At 36.1% G+C, this 19,702-nt stretch overlaps 1 protein-coding gene across 1 annotated transcript; it reads right to left on the bottom strand.

The window, feature by feature from the left end:
• Positions 1–7,021: 7,021 nt before the first annotated feature.
• On the bottom strand, positions 7,022–19,322 carry LOC110711212 (beta-catenin-like protein 1). Its single transcript, XM_021889591.1, has 8 exons — positions 18,036–19,322; positions 15,835–15,919; positions 11,857–11,953; positions 11,685–11,748; positions 11,552–11,608; positions 8,153–8,190; positions 7,978–8,059; positions 7,022–7,517 (listed from the first exon to the last, which is right to left on the bottom strand). Exons 1-8 carry the CDS (start codon positions 19,125–19,127, stop codon positions 7,428–7,430), a joined length of 1,605 nt encoding a protein of 534 aa, XP_021745283.1. The 5' UTR covers positions 19,128–19,322; the 3' UTR covers positions 7,022–7,427.
• Between the last annotated feature and the right edge of the window lie 380 nt (positions 19,323–19,702).

The raw sequence follows: 19,702 nt of genomic DNA, 5'->3' as shown, positions 1-19,702 counted from the left end.
CACACATAACCACTTCTCCTAGTAAGTTTCTTGTTTTGTTTTTTCAAAAAATTGTTGAAGAATCAAGTGGTTAGGTGTATTTTGTTCATTACAATTATCCAAACAAGTAAGGCAGTCTGTTGTAAAGTCTTTAGATTATGATGTGGTCTTTTGTAATGTTTTATGTTCATTAGTCAAAGGTATTGTCTTTTGTACCCACATTTTTAATGGAATATGAATGACAAAGATAGACAATTTATGTGGGCACTCAATCCATCAGAGGGTTATAGTGTCATTGTTGAATACTACACATATGCACAAGGGTACCTCAACAACAACAGCATTATGCATGTTGATGGAGCAATTCACTTGTGCATAGTGAAATTCAATGGAGTCCCTTCATCATGTGGATATAGGTAAGCTAAATAGCATATCAAACTATGGGACTCAATACAAACTAGGAAACACAAGCTAATCACAAGGGACTCCTTTTAAGGGACTGACTAGGCAACGATGAACATGCACAAGAGACCAGCCTCATCATTCATCAATCAAGTCCACACAGCCAGCATAGTCTATCCCAAGGAACAACCACACAATGAACTCCACACAGGCAACATCAACCAGAAGCCAACATCAAACATCCAACATTATTCCAACAAAACAACAGAACATGCAACAGATACAACATTAATTAAAACACTCAACAAACCCTAGTATCCAGGGTGACAGAAATTTCCTCAACAAACCCTAGTATCCAGCATAGATCAACAGAACAAACAATTAAACCCCCAGATTAAACATGACCAACAACCCAACATGCAACCACATCCAGTCAAACATTCCCACAACAACAAACCCTAGTATCCAGAGTAGATCAACAGAACAAACAATTAAACCCCCAGATTTAACATGACCAACAACCCAACATGCAACCAGTTCCAGTCAAACATTCCCACAACAGCAAACCCTAGTATCCAGAATAGATCAACACAACAAACAATTAAACCCCCAGATTTAACATAACCAACAACCCAACATGCAACCAGATCCAGTCAAACATTTCCACAACAGCAAACAAAGTATCCAACATAGATCAACCCAACAAAAATTAGGACTATTTATTTAAAAAAAAATTAAGAATATTAGGGTTAGAAATCGTTACGCAAGGTCAGCGCTCAGCCTCCTCATCAGAGGACAGCACCACGAAGTCGGTGACCGGCAAACCCCGCATACGGCTCAGCGCCACCAACGCCTCCTTCCTACGTTGCCTTTTCTTCGGCGGAGGCCTGGAAGCCTTAGATCGGGGCTTGGGGGTGGGCGCAGCACTGACCTCCCCACTTTGGGACTCCAGATCTACAGAAACGACATCAAAATCAAGCTTTTTTTTCCATGGGACTCGCCTTCACCCTCATCCTTGTTCTTCTTCTCCGCCTCATCAATGTTTTTCAAAACTTCCCCCAAAGCCTTGAATGTGGTCGGAGAACAGTAGCTTGGCCCATCTGCATGCGTGTACAAGCGACGAGGAAAATCATCACCTCTGTTTAAATCGTTAATCAGGGACTTGATAAACTTAGCCTCACTGTTGTTGTCGGTGCCAATATAGGCGTCAACGAGTGGATCTAGGTCAGCCATGGAAATTTGGGACTCTGGATGTCATTGGAAAGGGGAGGGAAAGGGAGATGTCATGAGGTGGAATGGAGAGGAAGGAGGCAAACGACAGAGGAAGACAAAGGACACAAAGAAGACGAAGAACACAAAGAACACGAACAACCAGATCTAGGGTTCTAAAGAACTCTCTAGATCAGTTTATTAAGGTGGTTGGGAAGATGGAGAGTTGTGTCGGTTGGGAGGAGTAAATGGAGGGAGTAATTAGGTTAGGGTAATTTAGGTGATTTGAGTTAAGTGGGGGTTTATGGGTAATAAGGGGTAAATGTAAAAAAGTTTTAATTTTTAATGAAGGGCAATATAGTAATTTAAAGGGTTTTTGTTTACCCAAAATAGAATGAAAAAATAAAGTTGCACATAATAGTGAACGGACTAAAATGGCAACAGTTGCACATAAAAAAAACGGAGGTAGTACATGCTTTCGAATGATCCGACTTTAATAAATCATAATTTATTCAAACCACTCATGAATAGAAATTCTCATATTAAAACGTATCAATTTCCGCAATCGACATCTTCCAAAGATAGTTCCGAATAAAATGGGTTCAATCCTCATTTTCGTAAATCATTTTTCCACCTAAGTGTGCAAACCCCCCAAATTAGTAACTCCTTTACATAGAAGTGCTATCAAGAGGAAATATTAGGTCATACATAGCCCATAGTCTTCAATTTTATCTCCGCATAGTGGTAGTCAAAATCCAAAGATCCAGTAAATAAATCCGATAGATAAACTTTCCAATATCTCATACTCGGGATAATTTAAACCATAAAACTTCCTTTTTTAAACATCTTGAATATCAATACAAGTTTATAGTCAACCATATAAAATATTTAAACATTTAAGATCAAACAATTAAAACATGCTTCACCGAAATATATTTCATAATCATTCAAACATGGTTCGAAATCACTTAACTTGTAAATCACGTTGCATATAAAAGTTACTTTATAAGAGATCTAGCCACGTGTACGTACCTTGATTTTTGCATACAAGTACGGAACTCCTACTTACGAACTCCAAATTCCTCCTACAATAATCAATAACTCTTATTCAAGAACTCTCCAACATTAAACTCAAGGACGTAAAATACCGACTTTAACTGGTTGTGCTTGAACAATTTATTATTTTAATCCTTTTATAAATTTAATATTTGCTTTTATAAACTAATCTTTAATAATTCAATAATAATAATAATAATAATAATAATAATAATAATAATAATAAGAAGAAGAAGAAGAAGAAGAAGAAGAGTATGTAGTACGTAATAGTAGTAGTAGTAGTAGCAGCAACATGACAAAGTTTTATGGTTGTAGTAATGGTGATTGTAATAATAACAATAGTAGTAGGAGTTGGAGTGGCGTAATAGTAATAGTAGTAGTAGTAGTCTAGTAGTATATATATGGTAGTAGCAACAAATAAAAAACGGAAAGCTTAAGAAGGGTTTTTATTTATTTATTTATTTATTTTTATTTTTTTGTAGGGACTTATGGCAGCAACAAGGGAGGAGGGACCACCTTAGGTGGTCGATAGCTGATGGCAGTTGCCAGTTGGTGGCGGTAGCTGGGTGGCGGTGTCATGGTGGCTCACGGCCAAAGGTAAAAAGAAAGAAAGGAGAAGATGAAGAGGAAAGAAAAAAGGGGAAGATAGTTTGGAGGAAGGAAGATGGAGTAAGAATGTCTTACTTCCATGGATATTTATAGCCTCCTAATGACACTATTTTGACCATCCTTATTAATGTAGGAAGTATACTTTTGACTATGGAAGAAGAAGATTGGTGGTGGTTGGGTAGTAGTATTGAACCTTGACTTTGACTTTGAATTTGAATATGGAGGAAGAAGATGGGTGGTAGTTGATTAATTTGACTCGAAAATAAGTATTTGACTCGGAATTTCGAGCATAGTATTAAAGGTTAAAAATCCGATTTTTGGTTACGACAAATTTAACTTGACTCATATCATAATTAAAACCCTTATAAAGCATAATTATAAAATTATCTTTGTAAAATCATATTTTGACTATAATAAATATTTTTGTATAATAATAAAATAATTCGAAAAAATCCATAGTTAATAATTAGTAAGCGGCTTAAAAATACGCGGTATTAAATTTATTTTGTTGGCTTATATGTTTCATTTTTTTGGCTGATATGTTTATTTTGTTAGCTTACATTTTGCTTGTGTTTGTTGATTTCATCTTTTTGTTGGCTGATATGCTTCATTTGTTGGCTGATATGTATCTTTTTTTGGATGATATGTTCCTTTTGTTGGTTGATATGATTTTATTAATGTTTGATATGTTCCTAATGTAGGCTGATATCAGACAACAGTTAGCTAATATATTCCTTTTATTGGCTGATAATTGTTTTGTTGGCTGATCCACATAATTAACCATTTCATCCAACAAATTAATTATATTATACAAGAACATAAAAAAAAAAAAATTGTCATTGATCTTTCCTCTTTACAGTCTACTAAATGCTTTCCCTTCCACCACTCTCCACTACTACTTTCTCCACCACCATCTTTCCAAGCTTAACCACTTTCTCTCTCCTCACCCTCATCTTTCCAAGCATACCACTTTGATCATCTTTACTGTGAATAATAGAGGACATATTTAGTAATTAATCCTCTCCATTAATTACATATCTCATTTCCATTTTCTCTCTCTTCTTTCACTAGTCAATAATGCTTTCATTCTACGGTTTTACTCCAGAGATGCTCACCATTTGCACCACATCACGTCATCGTCTTCATCGTCATCGGAGTCGTTGTTCGTCACAATACCTTCTCCGCCACACGAAACATTGAGTGCGGATTTCCGCATCCAATAGTTTGTGTTTCGTATTTTCTTATTTTTTATAAGTATTTGCAAAAATGTTTTATTGATTTTCACATGGAAAGATTACGTTATATTAAATCTATGAAATATTTGGAATAGTATTTAACTTAAATGTATACATATTAGTAATGTAGGAAAGAAAATATTATAGTGAATTAAAATCTCCTAAGTTAATTTGGCGGGAAAAATTTTAACCAGAAATTGACACGTGACATTTTTTATTCGCCTATAGTATATAATTATTGATACGGGCACACCCTGGTTTATTTTAATGATAAAAGAATTTTGTTTCTCTGATCTATAATGGAATGTTTGTAAATAAGTAGTGTTGAGAATCGTGTCTGAGATTAAAATATGAGATTTTTTTTCTTTTTTTTGTTTAATGGGATCAAATAAACATTGGTGAATTAACGTCATTGACAGAGCTAATTTGACTGTATTAACTTGGAGCTCAAGCTTACATCTTCTTCAACCCCACCCACCTTCCACCAACGCCATTATTTCGGTGTTAACTCCGTTGAATGAGCTCGAACTTTCATCTTCTTCATCCCCACCCAACTTCCACCAACACCACCATTTCCGACACCATCTTCTTCGTCTCCACCGACAACACCACCATTTTTAGCGAGTTCGCCGCCAACTTAAACAAAAAACTGTATGAAAAATGATGAAATTGAGGGCATGGTTAACCCCAAAGGATAGAGGTGAGTTAACTAGAAGGTAAAAAACATATTGTATTACTCTTCCATCTCAATTCACTTACCTCAAAGAATATACAAGTTTGGCAAAATATGTGAATAAATCAACTACTTTTTGTCATATATAGATCCCACAGTTTTTGATTTATTTACCGAAGTGCCATGCTGACTAGACAAAATGGCAAAAGTGTAAATTAATCAACAACTTTTCATCATATATGGGTCCCACAGTTTTTGAATTATTTACCAAAATGTCATGTTGACTAGACAAAATTATTGATTTATTTACGATTTTGCCACTTGATAAACAAGGAGATAAATTGAGGCTTCCTCTTTACCTCATAGCCCATTTGGATATCTTCGTATGCAAGTAAAAAGTAAACAACAAATTGCCAAATTGGTAGATGTATAGTATTTTGGAAATTTTGTATTTTACCACCCACACATAACCCACTTTTTGAAATTAACACAAAAAAAAAGTAATTAAATCTAACTTTAAAAAAAAATTCTTCGATTTTGGTGCCAAAAACATTCTATTTAGAGGTTTTTGGGGTCATTTTTCTTCAAAGGGACCGATTTGGGGTCAAAATTGACAAATAATAAACGAAAATGCCTCATATTGTGTTTGTCACGCATCGAGGTATCTTTTAGTACGCAAAACGAAGCTTTTCCAATCATTTTTTGAAAATTTTGACTTCATATCAGTTCCAAAGGCCTAAAATGACCCCCAAAACATCTAAAAATCGAGCATGTTTTTGGCTCGAAAATCAAATAATTTTTTTTAAAACGTTAAACTTAAGGAAATTTTGTATTTTACCACCCATTAAATACACACATTTTGAAATTACCACCCAAACAAAATTTTATTTTAAATTACCACCCATTAAATTAAAAAACTAATTAAATCACCACCTTCCGATTGTGGGCCCCACATTTTATTTTATTTTATTTATTTCCCTCCTTTTTTTCTTCTATTCTCTCGATTTCCCTCTCTTACTATTCTACTCTACTCTACTCTACTCTTCCTCCATTAAATTTCTTCCTCTTTAATCATAAATTCACCGTCAAATCATCAACTTCCCCACCATTAATGAAAGTAAACCCTAATTTTATTGCACTTTTGCAACATCATAAATACAGTGAACTTGCAATTTCTGGAAAAGGGGAAAGAGGAAGGAACCCTAATTTCATAACAACCCCCAATTTAATTGAAGCAGGGACCCTAATTTCATAAAAAAAACACCCAATTTAATTGAAGTAGGAACCCTAATTTCAGAAAACCCCCAATTCAATTGAAGCAAGAACCTTAATTTCAGAAAATCCCCAATTTAATCATGCGAAAAAGCCTAATTTCACAAAGAACTGAGCTTACCTGAATGTGAAAGGAGCGTTTGCACTTGTATGGGAGAATTCTTCAAATAAACCCTTGTAAAATTTGTGAGAATTTAAATGAAATTGATGTTGAAATTGGGGAGGAGAGTTTGCAGAGTAGTTTTATACAACAAGTCGAGAAAAAATTGAAATAATGTCAAACTAGCCGTTTTGTGGGCCCCACTGCCGAAAAAATGTCCGGAAGGAGGAAAAAGGTGGTGATTTAAATATTTTTTTTAATTAAACGAGTGGTAATTTCAAAATACGTGTATTTAATGGGTGGTAAAATACAAATTTTTTTTAAACTTAAATTGTTTTTTTAATGGAAAGTGGTAAAATCTAATTATTTTTTATCTTTTTATGGATGGTAATTTAAAATTAACTTTTTTTGGGTGATAATTTCAAAAAGTGGGTTATTTGTGGGTGACAAAATACCAATTTTCCTAGTATTTTATTCATGAGAAAATGTAAAAATAAATAACTTTTTATTAACAAAATGAGACAAATAAATTGAAACAGATGTAGTAATAATAAAGTTTAGGAAAAGAGCCCCCAAGGCCCCAACCCCCATTTGTCCATTTTTGTTAAAATCCAGACAGAAAAGAAGAGAAAGAGGCCCAAGGAAGCTCAGTACTCAGTAAATGGAGTAACAATGTTGTGCTTACATTGAACAATTTAGCAAGTGCCAAAATTTTACATGGAAAATGAACAGTGAATGAACCGATGATGAAAATTCACAGGACAACAGTATGCTAGTATTGCTATGCATATTGCCTGTTTACATTAAAGGCCGCCATATGACTCCTTTCTATGGGTGTTTAGCAGACTCGCCCATTATACTATTTTAGTTCCTTCAGCCAGGGAGAGAATGCTCAAAAGGCAGATATAAACTTCTGAATTTTTGATTGCGCCCGTTCTTTCTCCTCTGGTCCGTCAAGGTCTCCAATGTTGTCATGATATTCCTGATGTCAAGGCAGATGAAATGATAATTTTAATGATAAAAAGGATCTTTTACAAAGCTAAAAGCAAAGAGGAATATTAACAAAACAAATGTTAACCAAAAGGACAGGTAAATCAATGACAGTATTGCCAGTGTAGGTAACGTGGCAGTTCACTTAAGTGGAAGAAAGAGAGGCAGAGGAAGAGGGGGGGGGGGGGGGAGCAAAGTTTTCTGATCATTCTTGGAAATTTTAAGAAAGAAAGAGAGTTTAGTCCCCTCTCAGTCTCTCTATCTTTGGTTGTACTTTTATAAAGTACGAAGTAACAAATACGGAGTACAAAGTATGTTGCAGTGGTTTATTAGAGAACAGTTTTGGAGATACAACCTTATTAAACTGAACTGTTTAACTAGCCTGTTTGAACAAATTAAATAAAAATTGTAATTAGACAAATCCAGAAAGCTAAAAAGATAAAAGTATTTACCTGAAGTATATCCTTCACATCATTTTTCGTGAGCTTATGCTGCTTAAGTAAAAGTTCAATTCTTCCTCTTATCCGTGAGTTCCTGTATAGAGTAAACAGTCAACAAAAGAGGTCCCAAACTTGGGATATACTCTACTAAAGTAACAAAGGCTACTACAAGGAGTCGAGGACTTACTCAGAGGTCCACAGATGACCCAATATAACAGCAATCAGCTGCAAGCAAGGCGTAGAGAAGAGCATCAGTAACAAAAAAGAAAGTATGTTAAAAATAATATCCACAAGGACCACAACTGATGCCATGTAACAATAAACCCAACCCAGTAAGAAACATTAGTTGATAAAGCAGATCAACCTCCTGACAAGATCGAACTTTACAGGTAATGACACCAATCAAATCTAAAGTGAATGCATAAGGGAAAATTTTCTAATATCATACTATAGGACATGCTGATGCTGACCCAATTACCCACCCAACTACTTTTTGCTACCTACGTTTACACTCTCCTTCCTGCAAAAACTAAATAATATCACATGCAGAAAGGTCACCCTGTAGCCTGCATTAGGATCATCAACAAAGCTTTATCCTCAAATAAAACCCTTATTCTACCTATGAGGAAAAATTAACTGGGTTTTGTTATTGTTGCGGTGTAGAGGTCTCAAGTGGTTGGCAAAAATTATAATAAGAAAACATTATCATTCCATTTCAAAGATGCCCTATACAAAATCTTCATGCTAATAATGGTGGACCCAATAGATCAAATACTAATTGGGCAAGAAATAGATGATTAACTATAAAAATAATTCCAGCATTACAAGCAGAACTATCTTCTCACCAAAAGTATTTTTGGTGTATTCCACTTAGTAATATTAGGAGGAAAGGGAAGTGATTGTGTCCAATTTACCAGTACTCAAGAAAAACCTCTCTTATTTCTAGTATTAAAAAATTCTCTCTTCCTTGAAAATGGAGAAAAAAAGGAAAGTCAAATAGTCAATTGCATGCATAGTCTGGCAAAAAATAGGTTCAAACATTGAAGGTGGCCGATCAACCAACTTGGTAATAACTTTAGGATCCTTTGCCATATTGGTACAAAAGTTGTCCATTGTGACAAATGAATATAAAACCTAGCTTCTTGTGACAAATAAATATAAAACCTAGCTTTGTGTGACAAATAACTATAAAACCTTGCATTGTGTGATAAATGAGTATAAATTTAACTTCGTACGACATTTAATCCTTATTTCTCCATTTTAGGTTGCTTGGTATATTTATTGCCATTTTACACTATTTTCCTTTATTCCCATAATCAACAATGGAAATATAATGTCATACCCCTCCTTCTGCAGCTTAACTTTGACTTACGGATTTAAAAAAATGTTTATATTTTAAGGGTAATTCTGGCAATTATAGTTAATACATCAATAATCCGGCAGGGAAGTTAAATGAAGATCATGTTGTTTTGTTAGAGAGAGGAATCACAATTCACGAAAGAGGAAGAAGAGAAATAAAACAAAGGATTAGAAGAACTCCGTAATTAATTGTAGGAGAATTTTTCTAAAATTTACAAGCTTAACTACCATTGTAAGGGGTACTAAACCTCACCCGCATTTTACCGGGTAACGCCCACATGTTGACTTGAATGGACGAAGCTACCCTTCACATATACTCCCATCCATTTCACCTCTCTAACTTTCTCTCTTCTCGTAATCTATTCACCACCGATCACCAAAGGGCGAGGGAAAAGGCAAATCACTGCATGATGTTGAGAAACAACAAGGGTAAGGGCGTCACTGCCAAAAAGGTAAATCGATTTATTTTTTTTTTTTAAAAAAAAATTTTGGTTGACGACTAGTACACTCCACTTATGGGATTAAGGCTTTGATTGATTGCTAGTACATGCTCTTCCTCTCCACCCGATGGTCGTCTCATGGTCCACGCGGATCTTGACTACTGCTCACCTGACCACGTGACCACGTGACCCTGAAGCCCAATCATCCTGTGACTCCAACTCACAATCACCTGATCCAACTCCCCCGCCTACAACCCTAACCCATTACTCATCTCCTCGACCTGGTACATCCTTAAGACGTGAAGCGCCTCTCTCCCTCCTTCGCAGCGCGTTAATGCCTTGCAATACAGTGTGGCGTGTATACTCAATATTTACTCGTTTTATCTTTTCTGGTTGTTATTTATATACATAAACACTTTAGTTTAATGCATAGAGTTTTTTGTTTTACAAACATCTGATCCATTAACTATGTATAAATTAGTTACAAACATACATCTAAACATATTACTGCAAAAATTAATAAAAATAATATAAAAAACATTTTTTTCTTTTCTTTATAGATGACACGTTTCTTTTATCATGGTTGCCAACGCACAAGTTTCATGATTAAAATCACTTATTATCAAGTAAAAATTATAAAAAGTTACTCCATTCCTAAAAGATGGTTATGTTTGCCAACGCATAAGGTAGGTTTGCGTTCAAGTCAAATTGTGGGCGTTACTCAGTAAAGTAAAATGCAGGGGAGGATTAGTACCTAAATGTTGCTTGAACCTAACTTCAGTACGCATTGTCACACAGCTAAGTTTTATACTACCTTGACACAATTGAAAACTTGTATACCGGTGTAGCAAAGGGGCTTTGCGGTTTATATCAATTTGGTTAATTGGCCCATTGAAGGTAGTAATTTTTTAACCCAAAAGTAGCCAATGAAAACTTTTATATAAATGTGGCAAGGGGTTGCTATCTTTTATACCAATCTGTCTAACTAGGCTCCATGTGCCCCTTAAATCTATCAGACCCCTTGCAAGAAAAGAGCGGGTGCACCAAAACAGAAACTAAGTTGACGCTCAACACTTACAACCTCAAAGCTTACACCAAATAATCTAACAAGCTCACAATTTCAAAATAAGTGACACTTTCTTTACAATCTACATCTAGCAGCACACATAAAAGGAAAAAAGGTTCTACCTACTCTCCAAATTTAATTCCCCACCACGACTCTATGATCTTGAGAATCCAACAAAGATCAAGATCCTTTCTGGACAAAGTTATGAGCCTCCCACTCCTTGATCATAGGATTCCTAATTTTCCAGGAGATGGAATCACTGTCTATTCATAAATGTGCATGCGCACAAGTGTGTGTGCATGCGCACAAGTGTGTGTGCATGCGCACGTGTGTGCGGGGAATGAAGCCAGGGAGGATTAATAGGGTACACCACACAATAGAAAACAAGAAAATCAAAAATAATATATTCCAGAAAATGAAACGGCTAACTTTCAATGTGCCTCCTCCCAAATGAAGATGTGACTTATAAGGATTAAACCTAGCGTATCATGATGTATGGAGCCAACATGACATTGAAGCAGACCACCTTTCCATTAGCATTGACTATTGCATTGATCTCAATTGAGAATGCTGCAACCCCCCCCCCCCCTCCCTCTCTCTTTTCCCGGTCAAATAATTTTAACAAGTCCTTTCATATGACTATTGGTATCAAAGTAACACAGCTGTCATATCTCACGAGATTTGCCAAACCAGCGCTGTTAAAAATAATAATCTTTCTTACCTGGAGTGTGTAGAGACCAGAGTCCAACTTTCTATTGTACTTCTCCTCCTCGTTCATCTGCAAGATTTCATGTGGTTGCAATGTCAATATTTGATAACCAGTTATGTCTACAGAAATAAGTCAGTACACTGACCTCAAAATCATCAAGTTCCATATGGTCCAAGCGTTCAGCCTCAGCCTTTACTCTATCAGTATACCTATTGAAATCAATTTTTTTTTTACATGAATACATAAAACCACTTCTAGTCAAGTTGACAGCACCACATATAGGCATATAGCAATCAATTGCTAAGCAAGAAAATTACCTCACATAAAGTTCCATTAGCCTGTCTATCTTCTCACACTCACTTTCCACAAATTTGCTTAACAATCGTTCTCTTCTAGATCCTCTCAAGATCCCAGCTAGAAAAGTCACAAGAAAAGAATCATTATGTTGTCCATGTAAGAGGGGAGAAAGGTACTTGTGTATTACAAATTACTTTATTAAATTAATTTCAGCAATATTCCTTGGCCCGATGCATTATTTAGGCCTTTGTATTCACCATAAAAAGTAGTTCCGGGAAAGATAGGTGCAAATATGTTCAATTAATGGCCAATGAGTTCAGATAAGGACAACCAGATAATTTTAATAATTAGTAGAGTAAGTTCAGATCATAGAAAACTGAAAAGGACAAAGCCTTAATCGTTTTGGAAAACAAATTTCTTGATAGAAAGCTACAGTACTCCCTCCGTATTTTATTACTTGTTCTACTTTCCTTTTGCCACCGTATTTTATTACTAGCACCACTTTCTTTTTTGGAAACTTTTAGCAATATTTTACTATTTTCCTCCCCACTAGTAATCCCCTCATCATATTTTAATATTTTTCATATTCTCTCTCCTCCCCACCTATACTTTGTTTTTTCAGATTTTTTTGTTCTTCAACCAACCCCACTTCCATCTTAAAACAATACTTTCTACTGTTCCTCCCAAAACTCCGTATCCACAGAAATGGAGCAAGTAATAAATACAGAGGGAGTATTATCAAAATCTATAATTTATAGTTAAAGTTTTTCTTCTCACCACTTTCTTCTTCAAACTGGGAATGGGAATGTGAATGGGAATGGGGATGGGCCCACCCTTGGCATAATTTAAATAAATTATGTAGCAGTTGCAAAATGCAATGGAAGTTTATGACAACCAAGGGGAATGCTTATTTTAAACGTACAATTGTAGGATAGATAGGAATTATCAGCACTTTCCAACTTTCATTGTTACCTATGCACAATAAACATCTGTGCATTTCAGATTCCCATAAGCCCAATCTTCAATAACTACAGGGTGCAATGTTCAAAGAACGATACAAGCGATCTCCACCTCCCATGCCCCCAACACACAAGCACAAATGAAAGATTTACAAGTTGCGACCAGCAAATTATTATTTTCAGCCGTCACTCAAATTCACTCCAAAGCAGATTTCTCAACTCCATAGTGATAACGGGGCCATCAAAAACTGTGATACACTTACAAGGATAACCTGTATAAAGATGGATAAATTCTTAATGGAATGGTGACTTTTAGTAGTATGCTGTGAAGCCTTAAAATACCAAGGATTTACTACCGGACCAAGGCTAAGAAGATTAAAATTCGAAAAGACAAGTGCTTGTTCAGGTTTCTTCTTCTCCTCTTCTTGAAAAAGCAAAACCCATTTTTGACTCACGATGACACAAATCACCTTCCACAAGCAAACTGTGCTTTTCCTCCACAATTTTGGACTTCTGATATGGTTCGAGTTCATGGGGATGGTACACAAACAGTGGCCAGGGAAAGGCCAGATCTCTTCTGATCCAATCTCCTATAACATATTATGTTTTTCTTCTCGCAACAAGCCAGCAACTGATATGTGCAAGAAAGGGTAAAGACAAGTAGAACATTTAAGAAGAGAAAATAGAGGTATGGAGAAGTAGAATACAAATTAGCACCCACTACTAAGGGATTAAATGAGACTAATTGAGAAGAGAGGTCAAAATTGTATAACAGATTAATGCAGCAACAAGTCCTGAATAGGTTTGGAGGAAAGCCAGCAACGTATATTCAATTACCTAAATAAAGTATACCTCCACCATTGTCAGATAGTTCCAATTTTATTTTATAATTTTTGAGAGGGGGAGTGGGTTGGTGCCCATGAGGTAAAGAGAGAAACAAGCCAAAAATAAAAAATAAAAATAATAAAAAATAAAAATAATAAAAAATAAAAAAATCAACTAATTCAAAACATCCTAAAGCAGGAAAGTGTAGCAACTTTTAGATAACAGAAAAGGTACTAGGCATAATTCCACATTGATATATCCCATATATTTTAAAGTAAAGTCTAGTTCTCTGGAAACCATAATTCATGCGTCTCAGCAAATATCTCTAAATTGGTGCAGAACTGCAGATGACCACTCCTTAGATATACCCAATAGGCCAACACCCACAACTTAGTAAGGCATCTTCACAGCTTCCTTAAAATACTTATCCACTACTACAAAATGTGAGGGACAAGAGCTTTCTCAATTAAATCAAAGATGATTTTTATGTAAAATTCAGGAATCCACATCATTAAAAATATTTGCAGGATTCACTACACCAAAATATCACCATTTGGATTGCAGTACCAAACTGGATCGATATCACAAAGAATTACAGAAAACTTTGTGAATGTAAAAATGTATCCCATATTATCAGATAATAAGAAGCTAAAGCTCTCTAGGCTCTACCCTCCTTTGATTAGTTCAATATTAGGAATCCACATAAACAGCTGGTAACTACAAACTTCCCATCTCCCCCATAGCAGCTAAACTCCAGCACCAGCTAGAAAATCCTACAGAAGACAATATTCATGATTGCTTGCAAAGTTAGCACATCAGGAATTTTATTATTTAACAGTTTGTTTGGATAGATGAAAAGGGAGGGAAAAGAAGAGAAGGGAAAGGGAAGGGGGCAATTCCCACTGTTTGGATACCAATTTGTGGAGGTGAGGGAAATGGAGGGGAGGGGAATGGAAGGAAATTTTTTGTTTCAGTGTTTAAGAATCAAATCTCTCCAAAATTGGAGATATTTGAAAGGAAAATGAATCAAAAAACCTGAATAACATGAAAAGACCAATTTACCCTTACTTTAGCCCACTGATTTTCTCTCCTCTCTACCCTCTTATCGTGATTTTTTCCCACTCCTCTGTTTCTCTCTCTTCAATGGAAACCCCCAACTTTCCCCCAATTTGGAACTAAGGTTTATAGAATGTAATTTCTACTTCAAATTTGTTAGATTTTCTAATTCAAAATGTATTTGTTGGGATTTCTAGTTTGATTTTGATGGAATTTCGCTTTTTGATCTATCATTTTCCCCTTCTTTTCTTCTTGTTGTTCAAATTGATGTTTCAATCGGTATTTTTGCTGTTAAATTTGAGCTGTTGATCAATTTTTGCTGGGTTTTGCATATTATCAAATATTTGCTCATACTTCGAACTGCAAATCTGTAAACGAACCTGCAATTTACAACACAGATATGCCTCATGTTACCTTCCCTTTCTTTCCTCTTCTCCCTCATCCAAACAAGGGGAACTGATATTTTTTCTCCCTTCCTTCCCCTCCCTTCCCCTTCCCTTCTTTCCTCCACCCTCCCCTTCCTAAATTATTATCCAACACTCTGTAAGAAAAAAAATATACATAACAAAGGCAGGCAATAGATTGACCAGCTACTAGCCAATTAGCAGAGGAAGGGCAGGAGCTGATTGCTTACTCTACCATTACTAGAGTTGCATTGAAGAGAAAGACTAGTGATTGAAGATGCCCGTAAATTCGGGTCAGTGCTGATAATGACCTGAGAATCCCATAAAACATTGAATCACAGACTCAAACTAGTCAAACAGAGTTAGTTTCACCTCAACACAGTGCAACAAAGATACACCTCAATCCTAAAGTATAAGCCATGGTGGCACAATGCAACCACACACTTTTCTGTTGCATGTGAGCACACAAACACATACAAAGAGAGGGAAGAGAGGGTCTTTGGAAAGAGTGTTAAAAATCCATTACCACAAAAGATATCATCTTTCACAAAGTCAGAGATATAATTTTAAACGACAAGACAGAAATAGCTGATCTACAGTGTTCAGTAATTGAATCCAACATGAAAAGGTCATGCCAGAACTTAATCAGTTCCTTGAAAAAAATTTAACTCACCATTTACAAAAGAAATTTATTAAGGCATTAAGCGGAGAGTTTAACATGTAACTAATGTAAGCAATCAACTTGCCATCTTACCAAATAATGATGAAATCAGCGATATTACTCGCTCCTCTAACTCCTCCCGAAATCGCTCTTTCTTATGCTTCTTGCTGATTGGTATCTAGAGAATTAAAGAAAAAACACGATAAGATCATGACAATGCTTCTTGTAAATTGGTATCTGGAGAATTAGAAGAAAAAACACAATAAGATCATGACACACATCACCCAAGGGAAGCAGAATTCAACTTCACCACTTAAGCAACTAATAATATTCGATTCTTCAGTTTATTTGTAATCTTTGTTTTCTTTTTTTGAAGACAAATTGTCCACTTATTGTTGAGCTACAGTTTTAGATATTGATTTAGGTAGTCTACGACTTTCTCTATAAAAAAAAAACAGCAAACTACATAGCAATTATAGCATAAAGCAATACACTCCGTAGTCCTTACAGTGAGGAAATAGAAAATTAATCTCAAATAGCTACCATGTAACTGCTATGAATAGATAATAGGGGATGGGAAATTTAGGTAGCTGCTTTAAAATTAAGTGGCTTTAATAATAAGCTAGCTAGTTAGAATGAGACCTCTTATAATCGGAGCTTATTTGAGAGTGTGTCACGTTGAATATTTAGGAGTGTTTTGTTTAGCAATTTAGGTTGCTAGTTGGGGAAGGAATCAAGACACTTGAATGATTGATTTTTTTTTTTTTTTAATCAGCCAAACCCCATCTTATTTGTTCATTTACCCTAAGGGAGCATGTCCAAATGGCAAATGAGACTTTTTCTTGGACGAAGAGAGTAATGATAGATTTGGGTATGTATACTTTTGCAACCTCTCCTTTTTCTCCACATATCAACTTTGATGAAATACAAAGTCAAAGCCATGGGAACCACCAAAGACCTAGGATCAAATCCCGTAAACATCAATGCCCTATTGCCCTATATGGCTCCCCATACACCAAAAACTATCTATTTGAGTCCATTTATTATATCTATTCTAATAAGCGGCTTCAAGTAAAATCCGCAACATTTAATTGCTCTTTATTATACAAAAAGACAATTAAAAAATAATTACTTCCTTTGTTTTCTTACAATCACATTTCCCCTTGGCATGCATTTTAAAGAAGAGATTAGAGAAGATGAATAGATCACATATTAAGATGTATAAATTTCAATCAATATTCCTCCTTCCCACTCCCTTTCACTCCCCCCCCCCTCCCTTTCCCCCCTACATTGACACTCCTTTCTTCTTTTTGGACATTCTACCCAGTTATCTATCTCCTTTCTTCCTTTCTTTGAATTTGTCTTCTTCTTTGTTCTATTACCCTCTTCTTCTCCATTTCTATTAAGGTCCTCCATCCCGTATCTCCCTCTCTCTATCTGGCACTCTCTAAATATAAGCAACCACCTCTATTAAGTATTAACTCAATTTATGTTTCAATAACAAAGGACCCAAAGACATCTAATTAAAGACACTGAACAAACCCTCAATCCCAACCAAACATCGGCATCAACATAACCTTCAATACTCTAATGAAGACCATGCCTTGAGTGGGGTAATGGGTCAAATGTCCTCAACCTTCCATCGAAAAAAAAACACACTTTTAGAAGACAAAAGTATTTCATAAAAGATGCAAATAAGTTCTCAATCTACAACTGGGAGTCGGGACTTGATAGCTCACTCCTCATCTCTATGCTTTAGTTTAAAGATATTCATAATATAAATAGTACTAGAGATTATGGCATTATGGTTCTCTAGAAGTATCATTCAAAGGGATGCCAAGCATCACCATCCATGCAAAGACAAAAAGACACAAAAAGGTTCATGTTCAAGTTCAAGACTTGCATCTGGAAATCGCTCCTCAACACCAAACATAAGTATTAAGGATATTCAAAATAACAATATCTGCAGATACTAGAAATTTACAAATCTTTGGTCTTTCATAGCAGACCATATTGCACCTCACAGCACTACCAAAAAAAAATAAAAAACTCCAACACTAGTCAAACTAAAAACATATAGAAGTTGCTCAATAACAACCATCATCGCAGGCTATGTAAAGCAATTGCTTGAAAAACAACAGAGTGCGATCATGACACTTTACCAATAATTTTGAACACATACATATACATATCATCTGAACAATCATGCATGCTACAAAAACTATGGTAGTTTTTTTTGTGAAAGAAAGCAAATTTAACAATATAACAACAGCATAAGGGAGAATGAAACTTGCCTTACCCATAAAAGCAGCAAAAGCAGTTTTTAACCCCAAAACGTCCACAAACCGTTCGCAAGCCGGAGGATATTTGGTCATTGCAAAATCAAGAGCCCTTATAGCAGACCCATATGCCAACTTCTTTTGCTTCATAATAATAATCATCAATTCCACCCCTTCAGCCTTTACAAACCTCTCCTTATTCTCCAATGGCATCAACAAACAACACAAACAATCAAACAAATTCTCAAGCATCTCCTCTTCCTCGGAACTCTTCGGGTCCTTAGACTTATACATAGCTACCGCCTGCAACATCACATCCACACCATTCATCTGCCCCAACCTCTTCTGATTCGCCGTACTATTCTGCAGCAAAATCGCCAATATCTCCGACGCATACTCCTTATTCCCATCAAATTCCTTCACCTTAATCTTCCCTAACAACCACCTTAGCAACTTAGTCTTCTCACAAACAATTTCCGACACCTGGGGCTTAACTTCAATCAGATTTTCGAGCGTATCCAATGTCGTATAAATTGCAGCCGCCTCGTCGGGATCACTCTCATTCATCCGCAACAAATTCTGCACAAGCAATTCTAAAACATTGTTCTCAACCAAATTATCAACTAAAACCCTAGCTTGTTCATCATTATCCTCCAAAACATCCTCCTCAGTTAAATCCTGAAGAAGCGAAACTACATCAACTGCAATATCAGTATTATCATGGTTCAATAATCCCAGAATTGATGGAATTGTATTGAGATTAACTAACTCAGGGTAAAGCTCAGGTGCGGCAGCAAGAACTTTGAGCTTTTGAAGTTCCTCGTGAAGTTCGATCTCGGAATCGGCGAACTTCTCAGGTTGGTCGGCGTATTTGAGACGAGCTTCGATGTTGTCGCGAAGACGACGCTCGAAGGAGAGGACGAGTTTTTTTAGGGTTTTGAGGTCGAGAGTTTCGACGGTTGAATGGGATTTTTCAATGGCGTCGAGGAGAGAGAGATCGATGCCATTGTCGACGGCGGTGGTGGGGTGGTTGTCGTCGGCGGTGGAGTCTTCTCGCCGGCGTTTGAGGGAAGAAGATTTGGTTTTCCGAGGATTTGTTGGCTCCATTTTTGCAGGGTTTTTGAGTCTTTTGAGTGGCACTGTTTTAGTATGTAAAAATCAAATCTTGGTTTATGCTACCCCCGTTCATCATTTTTAGCGTTTCTTTTTATTCTTATTAACAATAAAAGGGGTTTGTGCGGAATTTTAGGCAAAACTTCTTAAAAATGATTATTGAAAGTTATGGACATGTATTTAACTATAACTCAAATTTTTTTTTTTAAAAAGCAATTACAATTAAATCAGAACCGCCCAAAACCATCACCAAACGCCACCCAAAACCACCACCCATGCCACCCAGCCCCACGAACCACCACCCACGCCACCCGCAAATCACAGAAACCAACCACAAACCATCGAAATCCGCCTAAGAACCACGAAAAAACCCAAAAACCAAACCCACCCACGATATAGCCACCCGCAAACCACCAACACCCACGAAATAGCCACCCACGAAGCACAAACACCTACGAAATAACCACCCACGAAATATCCACCAACACCCACGAACCACCAACACCCACACACGAACCACCAACACCCACGAAATAACCACCCACCAGATCAATCGAACCCACCCACAA

The sequence above is a fragment of the Chenopodium quinoa genome, unplaced genomic scaffold (genome assembly GCF_001683475.1).
Source record: "Chenopodium quinoa cultivar QQ74 unplaced genomic scaffold, ASM168347v1, whole genome shotgun sequence".
NCBI lineage: Eukaryota > Viridiplantae > Streptophyta > Magnoliopsida > Caryophyllales > Amaranthaceae > Chenopodium > Chenopodium quinoa.
Note: the sequence above shows the minus strand (reverse complement) of the source record. Positions and strands in the feature narration are given on the sequence as shown.